Below are 9897 nucleotides of genomic sequence, written 5' to 3'. Positions count from 1 at the left end.
GTTAGCGCGATTTGTTCACGTTGATAGGTCTATTGTTGTAATTATAAGCGCGGACAAAAACCTATTCTTGCAGATGATGGCTTTTGAATGAAAAAAGTCGACTCTCTCTATCGCAAAGTGCATTTACAATTTGAATAACTGCGGCAATTTGTGTCTCTTATTGCGCAAAGCTAGAAATTACGAGTTTAATTTATTACTTCACGAGGGCGCGCGTGTATGTGTGGAATGAAAACTTCTGTTACTAAAAATAAAAGAGACAAATATCTATAGCGCATGTTCCATTATATCGAATTCTCGCTTGCTTCCAGACCGACAGCCTGCTTTCCAAACGTCCAAGCTTCGCAGCATCGGCCTCGGTGGAGACCGACCGTCTCCGAACTTTCTTATTCAAGATGTTTTGAGAGCAATTTAACTTCGGAGTCCGGTCGAAAGGTGCCAGTTCCAGAGCGCCGGAGGGCAAGCGGGATAAAACACGCGGAAGAAAGCAACTGACTGCCAGCGCAGCTCGTAATGCGGGGATCCGGTAGAACGATGGCTTGCGGAACGAAGTTGGGCAGTTCGTCGCGAGCAAATTAGACAGTTCTTCGAGATCGTTTTTCGGAGCGGCGCTCTTCATATTATCGCTCTTCTTTGAGAGACGACCGGCTGGGCACGACCGGTTCGGCTGTCCTAATCTACAACCAAGGTTGCCGCGCGGTTATGCTGGTGGCATCGCTGCAGGTGGCCGCCAGCAAATGCTGTCATGCCGTTGCCATGCCAGCCGGCGACCCGGAGCCGGCCGCTGGTCGCAAGGACCCACATCAGGCTCAGCCGTCGTTGCTGCTCTTCGCACGTAGGACTCACGCCGTTGCTGCTGCCGCCTCTGATCGTCTTGCTAATCCTGACAGGCCGTGGTCACGCGGCTTCATCTCAGCCTGCGACCCGCTACGCCTCGCGCATCGTCGAGACGAAAAGCGGACAGATACGTGGAATACTCCAGGTGTGTATCAATTTTTCTTGTCAGATATCAGAGCGAATGAAGGAGAGGGAGGATATAATAGAACGTATATATCTATGTAGAAGTATGTACATATATATCGAGCGATATAAACCCTGCCCTCTCGTTCTGACAGAATTTTCAGTATTCTGCAGATGCGTAGGACGAGTACGTAGTATGCAGAGAGACTCGCTCGCGGACACGGATTTGGCTCGTTGTAAATGGCGGATCGTGATTCGCGAATCGGCCCGTCTCCGGCAGTATTACGTCGCTGTTTCCGCGGCGCGTACGCCGAAAAGAGAAATTTATCGCCGGGTTGACTCTGCGGAAGAGCGGAATTCCTCTGTTTGACATCGTTCGCGGAGAAGCTCGAGAGCATCAATTATTTGTCATAACGTATTTTATATTGTTTTTTTTTTTTTTTTTAATATAATTTTTTAAACTAAAATTCCCTCTCACGCTCTAACTCTTTTGAAATTTTTTTGTGACATTTTTGTGTATAAAAAAAACAAGAGAGGATATCAAAAGTGAAATGGAATGCTTCATACACGCATACTCGTATAGGTTTGCTCAGTGCGTTAATCTTTCAATTGTAAATTATTATATTTTCGCACTATTTTATGTGTGTCTTGTAAATTTGATCTGCTTTAGATTTTTTGTTCATGTCTTTTTTTCTTCCTACTTGCGTTCTAGATCACAATGTTCTCAGATATCGATGACAGTAACAAGAACACCAAGCAATGCTAAAAAGAATTCAAATGCGGAATATAAAATGTTTTTTTGTTCGACGAGATGTTTAGAGTCACGCGTAGAATCTGCAAAATATGCGTGTCGAAACAAGAATCATATTTAGTATTTTTTTTGTTAACAACATTCTAGAAACGTTAGTGGGACGCATTAATCTTACAATTTTAATTACTTCCGTGCTTATTGTCTTTTTAACACCTCTTAAATTTGACTTTCTTGCACTAGTAGTCTTTGTATTTTTTGTTTCACTTTCTGTGTGCGCATCCCTCCTTTTCTCATCACTTCTTCCGTCCAATCTAACTCGTCGTTCTCGGTGTGCTCGACACCATTTTCTTTTTTCCTTCTCGTTGCTCAGCGACGTACTCTTTCATTAAATGCGTTACTGTCCTCCTATCACTGCCGCAAACTTCACAGACCTTTTCTTCGTTTTTCTTTTCCTGTGATGTCAGTCTCTCTCTCTCCCTCTCTCTCTCTTTCTCCTTCCACTTACCATTCCTTTAACTTATTACCGCACCTAAATCTTGCTGTCGACTCGATGGCGAAACTTTCTTTTGCTTGCTAAGTATCTTTCCCGACCGATAGCTCTTATATTATTTTTACATTTTTTGTTTACCCCCGTGTCAGAACGTTCTAATTAACCATAAACGCGTTCTGGTGCTGTTATAGCTTTTCTTTGTATAATTTTCTCTATTTACCATGTATACTTTTTCGAGAAAAAAAACAGCGAGATCGTTCTCGTCAAACGATAACGCGCAAAAGAATATCGCGGGAAAAAAACAAAAACTTTTATTGCGCACGATTCTGAAATATCAGAATTAAAATAATTAAAACCGCGAAATAAAACAAAAGATTTTTCTTATTTATCTCTCTTTTATTTCCGATACTTTGTGTATGTATAACCGTACGTCATCCCGAGCGGAAGTTAAAAGCGAGGTTCGATATCTCGATGGCACCCAACGACATTTTTCCAGGAGACAATCCGCTGGCAGCTCGTCTATCGGAGTTGAAGCGTTTTCACAACACCGATCAGTCAGAGCAGGCGAGGCCGATTTGACATTTACTGCGGGCATTCGCTACGCCGGATGGTAGACATCAATTACGTCTAATAGATATTCATATCGACAAGAGGCGGATCGATTGGACGTCCCGATGATTCCTCTGTCGCAGCGCTTCGATATCGCTCGCTTGTTCGCTCGTAATTCGAGTCGGCGAATTTCGCGTTTTGCGCGTTAAAGTATCCACACACCAAGCGAGACAGGGCTCGGCTTTTACACCGTCGAAAATAAATTCGCATCCGTGGGGAGATTGTGCGGGAATTGGGAAGCGGGGAGAAGCGGCCAATTTGACGCTCCGGTATCAATTCGCCGGACTGTTCGACAATAACGCGACCGATCCGACATGAAAGTAAGCTTTTATCCTCCCATACGCGTTATTTAACTTTCTGACGCTTGATATTTACGCGTCGTCGTTGTGCTCGAAATTACGAATGGTGCTTGTTCGAAATTGAGCTCGTCGAAACAGGATCGCGAACTCGTTTAAGCCCCAAAGCCAATCGTCCCATTCCGGAAATTTGTCTCTCTCTCTCTTCTCTGCTCTTTTTTCGCATGTATGTAAAGCGCGATAAAGTATTTATATATAAACTGCACACAAACTGTGTATCTTGATGTCGCAAAATTTTCACACTCTGAAGCAGCGCAAACCGAATAACGCTAAGAGAGTAAAGAGCGAAGTAACTCAAGCGTGTATAAGAGTGAGCCAACTTCATTCGTGGGATCCGTTTTTAAATACGCAGAGGCGTTTCTTACGTAAACCGGATCCTCACGTATTACGGACTCGATCCACCTTCGCGCTCAACGTCTCATTTTGTCGGATATATACACACAGTTCTTCCTCTCTCACGGAGAGAAGATCGTCGTCAAGGAGACGCGCGCGCGCGCGGATTACGCTATACGCGTATCGCCGATTGAAACATCCGCCGCGCGGATCAGACGCGGGGCAGGTAGTGTGTCGCTTTGGCGGGAATTGCGGGATCCACAATTTACCGGCCTTTTTTCGCTCCGACGGTCCCCGAGCGGGCGGATGGATGGATAACGAGAAAACTTTTTCGCTCAGGACGCCTCGTGGCCTTTACATTACGTCGTAACGTGCCGCACAACTCACGTTCGTCGTTTTTTTTTTTGTTTTTTTTTCCCGTTCGCTCTCTCACGCTCGTGCTTGCGCTCGCGTTCGCTGGTCCATTTCGCACGATCGAGTGCGATACGTTTTGCCGTAGGAAAACATTGCGCTGTCAAACGCGTTCTGGTTACACAACGACCAGTTTTCTCTTCCCGTGATATATAAGCAGAATTGTTTTGCATATCGCCGGTCGCGCCTCAGGTACGAATCGCTGTTGAATCTTGGGCGATTGATTATCATTACGATTGCTACTCGGAGGATGGCACGTTTTGTCCATTATTGAATATGATATCGTAACGTTTGGAATATTTATCAATATAAGACAGAGCTCCACTGGATGCTGTAAATCTTGTATGAATATTAAATTTGTGCGGAGAAATTTGGATCAATTTGAATCGCGCGTATATTATTCGAGAAGATACGCTATGTCTCGCTTAACGATTCGATTGGAGAACGGAAGTCGAGTGTTAAATATATTCATGTGTGCTAACAGAGAAATATACAGTTTTCCATTGATTTATATGCAAGTGATGGAAATAGCGTTAATCGCATTTTTGTTCCGCTCTTCGACAGGAAACATGCGAAAAAAAATATATATTTATAGGAGCGCATTTTAATAAAATTAACGCAGACGGCAGTTAAACTAGTTTTTTTTTTTTCTCGTATTTTCTGAAGCGCATACATTTGAGATGCTTTATATAAATTTATTCTCACGGCGCACAATAAGTTTCCTACAAAACCGCGTTGTAGAACAGATCTCGTTATAGAATTTTTTTTCGTTCGTCATCCAAATGTGCCCGTCGACTCGATTGGCATTGCAAATGCATTAATGTATGCTCTTACCGCGTACACGTCAATTCGCCTTTTTGTACCCCGGAAATCTTTTCTCTCCCGTCGTCGCCGGAATTTCAATCTTGGAAATATTTTTCTTCGGCCGAGAGAAGCGCCGTTCTTTTTTTTTTTTCTGCGTCTCTTATAAACGCCGCCAAAAAAAAACGTCGCTTTCTCTACAGTCTCTTATAATAAATCTCTCTCTCAGAGATTCTAATCGGCAATCCGCTCAGCTTCAATGCAACTTCACGGTCGTGTGCACACAGCTGTATCTTTACTCGTTTCCACGAACACGACAAATCTTCTTGTCTGTCTTTCCGGCCACTTTTACACGGAGAGAAATGCGCCGCAAAACAGCTGCTTCGCGACTTTGAAGCTTAATAAATTTCTGTTACATTTATGTGCCCTATAATTCATCGAGACGCATCGCCGACCGGCAAAAGCTTTCATATGAGAACGTTATTGGTCGCTCGGACCGTGTGCGCACACTGACGTAAATCCCCCGTATCTTCGCCATTTTTCCACTCAACTTCCTTTGTCGTGCGTCATAATTTATTACGCTTCTAAATTTACGTAATTTATTACTTTGCTTCAAATCACCTCCGTAATTAGTTTACAATAAACTACATAATTGTTTGTATCCACGTTTTATTTGTGCACAATCTGTGATAAGAACTTAAAATAATTATTTTCTCAACATATTAGGTTTGCCGGAAAATTCTGTCCGTTTTTGGAATAAAACAAAATACAAATTTTTCTTAATTTTTCAAAAATGGGATATACAAATTGCCCTCACGCTGGCAAGAAATCATTAATAATAATGGCAATTATATTATTTAATAAAGTTTATTGACGGTAAGAAAAATTTGTATTTTGTTTTATTCCAAAAACGGACAGAACTTTCCGGTAGACCTAATACTTAAGAACTCAACTCTACTTGATCGTACACCGAAGCGCTGAAAAATATCGAGTATATATTATTACAATTCAGAGAAAGACAGTAGCGGGAAATTGAACGCTCTTTTTTGCGATTTACTGCGATATAATCGCGAAAAACTTGAACCATAATTTTCCGACGCTAATTAATGCGAAACTCCCTACTCGCTACTATTGCAATTAAACATTATACGTGGAAATATGCAGAAACGCAGTATTAATTTGCTTCGTTTCAGCTTGCCGAGCCCCGTCCTTCACTCATCGTTGTTGCATCCGTAATTTATAACCAAATTTATTTCGCTTGTTATCATTTCTACACGCGAGAGATGAGACCTGATGAATATCCCTCTGGTGAGAAATGTAAACAATCCCTTTAGAGTAACAATTGTCGCGAAACAGATAAACGTATGCAAATTGTCGTACGGCAAACACGCGTACGTGTAATAACCGAAATAATAAATCGAGGTAAAGCGCGGCAATTAATATACCGTCTTTAAATAAACACAGAGCGGTACGTCGTTATATGTTTGTGCGTTTATTTAATATTGTTTACTTTACAAGAGCTGCTCTGTTCATACGCGCGCAAAACGTGTAATGCAGGTACACCTTTTATTAGCGCCATTTCGTATGGGATGCATCGCAGATGAAATCGACAGCACATCACTATCTAGTAACACCACCCAACGTGTTTCCATCTACACGCGCGCCAATAAATGCGGACCATCAATTTCACTTTGTATCCGGGAGAGAGATTTCGGGAGATAGTTTCCCGTCTCGTTATTCCGTCGCTCGCTTCTCTTTCGTACTGTCGAATACAGAGACAAAACAGAAAAATTAGACGATTTCACTTTTGCTCCCTTGAAACTCTTCAGTTTATCCCGAAGATACTCCTCAAAGTCCCGGTGTTATCGTTTTTGTTGCTTTCTAAAAGGAGAAAGATATCTCCGGAGAGAGAGAGAGAGAGAGAGAGAGAGAGAGAGAAAAAGGGATAATTACGACATCAAACTGCGCTTTCATTACAATCAAGAACGTATATACAAGCGCGTTGTGAATTGCAATTTGGAGCAACAAAGTTTTCGATTAATTCCGAGCGAAATTTTCCTCAAAAATTATCTCCGAGAGATGCTAATATTTCCTAGAGTCTATAATTTTTTTTTTTTTGGCGGATTCTCTCAATCTCGATCAGCGAGTTTTCCGAGCATGTTCGGATACGAAAAGTTTTTTCGCGTTCTGCAAATAATGAGAATTACGATCACGTCTGTGGGCGACTGATTTCGAAATAAAATTCCTTCCATTCGCCGCCGGAAGATTATAATAATTCACCGGGCACCCGTTACGCAGTCCGCACACGAATCGTTCTCAACGTTTCTTCCTCACTGCCGAGTGCGTCCGAAAGGAGCAGACAGAGGCAATAATCCACCTATAAGTCTCACTCTACGGTGCAGATAACATTATTGCGCGACCATTACTTCAAGTGAAAAGCATTCGATATATTGGAATCGCGAAAGGATTTGAACGATTTAGAAACATACTGTGTGTATATTAATTTTCACAACGTTGATTCTTTCATTTACAAACAAATTCAGAATTTCTAGTATATTAACATTAGAACTACCGAGTCGAGTCAAAACGACTGGTTTTAAATTTTGATTTAAAGATTACTCAAATTTATATCGCACTTCAGAAATTTTTTATGACGTTTTTACAGTATATAAAGAATTAAATTTATCAATTTGTCATAAAAGATTTTCAAACTGCAAAGCCATTAATTTGAGTAATTTTTAAATGAAAACTTACCACTAGTCTATTTTGACTGCTTCGGTAGTGTTAAATAAACACAAACAGCATAAAATAACTAGGTAAATTCAGAAATGTTATAATTATTTTTTTTTTTATAAAAAAAAGACTTGGTTATAATGTGTTATGTAATATAAATCTTTGTGTGTGTGTGTGTGATCAAACTTGCACTAAGAGTATAATTGCCTAATTTTCTAAAATGTTAGTATGCCTCTTAAGCGGGTGCTGACGTTTCATTATTCCAAATTGGCACGGTTAATGGACGCGCTAATGGTATTAGTGTAACGAAGTGTAACTCTCGTTTCAAAGGTTAGAATTCGTTATATATATATTCGTTATTCGTTATAATATATTTAGAAGAGAACATATACAATTATTCATATACACACAGACTGTTGCTGAAAGTTTAAATATAATAATCCAATCTAGTATTTAAATTTTGTTCGAATTTCAGATACACACATCGTTCGTTTTATAATGAGCGCTCTCGTAAAATTTCAAAAACCATTATGTTTCTTAATTAGTAATATTATCAAGCGCTCGCAAATTATTGATTTAGGATAATTGTATTTAATCATAATGAGATTTGTTATGTATAAATATCAGGTTTAGAATAAAAATATTCAATATTATATCTCCAATTGCGTCGAATCGATATTACATATTTTCAACTTCACATACGTGTGTCAACGCTATTCTAAATCGCATCTACTTCAAGAAAAGAAACGAACGGTCAGAGACATGTCATTTGCGTCACACTCGCGTATTTCCCGGGGCTATACGCGCAAAATGCAATTCAAAATTGTAGTTCCAAATTACATCGATTTTAACACGTTGGTCGGGTTGCGCTTAAGTAGTCCGTATATATGTATGAATTTCACGACCGTCGAACGGTTTAACGAGGAATTGTCGGTGTGGAATAAGCGGATCACATTGTCCGGATTAATATCTCGGATTTTCTCGCCTCAATCTATTTATATCGCGATTATTCTCGTGTCCATGCTTTAATTCATAAGCAGCTGTTCTTGCGTCATCAGATGCATTATGCATTGGAGACAGAGCATGCGCGAACTAATGTGTACGTATACACGTGCGGTCACGTGTCGAGATGTATAAATATGAGAGAGGGAGAGATTTGAGTAAATTCACGTGGAAACGGAACTGACGATTTCATGAAGAACGACGTTGCCATTACGATGAAAATTTTGAGAGAAAAATTTTTGATAACATATTCTTGCACGCAAATCTTTTCGCAGCGCGTTTTTTTGTTTTGTCGAATACCTGTGTGTTTTCATTTTCTTGCGATTTCGCTAAATTCTCGCGCGCATAATGGGAATTTACTTCCAACTACGTGATAGCTCGCCTGGGGAATAGGAAAATGAACGGTGCGATCGTAAAATAACAAGCTGCACCATGAACCGGACGAACGTGCTCGTATATATGGAATTTATTTTCGAAACTCTCTCTCTCTCTCTCTCTCTCTCTCTCTCTCTCTCTCTCTCTCTCTCTTGCACAGCTTTGATTTTACTTATTATTAAATCTTACGTTATATATAAATCTATTGTTCTGTAGTTGTAGAATTGATGTGCGTATCGTCTGTTTTATTTTTGATATTTTTATTCCCGAGACTCAATTACGATACCGTCAGTCAGAACAAAATTTGCAAGCTCACGCAGCAAAATTAATATTTCATCCCACGTCATCGCCATCATCCCCTGGGATTTTATGGGAGCTTCGATAAGCGTCTATTGTTATCGGCAGTCGCATGACGTGTATTTAACTTTTAATGCAATTGGAAGTGTCGAATCAAATAACTCTCATTTTTAGTTCTTTTCCCTCCCTCGTTCCTTCTCCCCCATCCCCCTTCTCTCTCTCTCCCTCTCTCTTTCAGCATTTTTTCGTCAATTCCTCCAGCAAGAACGCACGCCGGAACGTTAATAGAAATTTGTAATTTCCAGCACGATTCGTAGCACGGCCATTTCGATGAGCGGCCCTTTCCCAATTGCGCTCGGAGGTGCAATTAACGTCGGCGCGCGGCAAACGAGATTTATCGGTCCTTCTGACATAATTGCTTTCAAGATGCGACTGAATAGCAATTTTTTTCGCTCAATCGTGCTGCGCAAAATAGTTATAAACTCGAACATAAATATGAATCTCGTAATTAAAGATTTGTGATTAGATATTTGTGATCAGATTGTGATTAGATTTGATAAAATTCGCACGCACATTGGAGTGATAATATTTTCGATCTCTCTTGTAGCTCGCGTCACTTTTTCTGGTTCATTCATCTCTTTTTTATTCTTATTTGTTTCTGTGTTTCGATATCGTCACGTTTTTATATTTCATCAACCTTATTCTTTTTTTTTTTTTTTTTCCTAACGTAATGTTTTTAATCACCGGTGCGTTTAAGGTCAGTCGCGCGACGACGTGTCGAC

At 40.4% G+C, this 9897-nt stretch overlaps 1 protein-coding gene and 1 long non-coding RNA gene across 2 annotated transcripts in view; both read left to right on the top strand.

The window, feature by feature from the left end:
- Positions 1-730, top strand: part of LOC109858235 — a 219460-nt gene extending 218730 nt beyond the window's left edge. The window contains exon 3 of the long non-coding RNA XR_002250594.1: positions 309-730. This is a non-coding gene — a long non-coding RNA (uncharacterized LOC109858235). The remainder of the gene's footprint in view (positions 1-308) is intronic.
- Positions 731-742: 12 nt separating this feature from the next.
- Positions 743-9897, top strand: part of LOC109858231 (neuroligin-1-like) — a 32601-nt gene continuing 23446 nt past the window's right edge. Inside the window, exon 1 of the mRNA XM_020435294.1 lies at positions 743-979. Coding sequence (XP_020290883.1) covers positions 743-979 — 237 coding nt within the window. The remainder of the gene's footprint in view (positions 980-9897) is intronic.

The sequence above is a fragment of the Pseudomyrmex gracilis genome, unplaced genomic scaffold, assembly GCF_002006095.1.
Source record: "Pseudomyrmex gracilis isolate BER0280 unplaced genomic scaffold, ASM200609v1 scaffold_193, whole genome shotgun sequence".
NCBI lineage: Eukaryota > Metazoa > Arthropoda > Insecta > Hymenoptera > Formicidae > Pseudomyrmex > Pseudomyrmex gracilis.
This window is presented reverse-complemented; position numbering and strand designations above follow the sequence as displayed.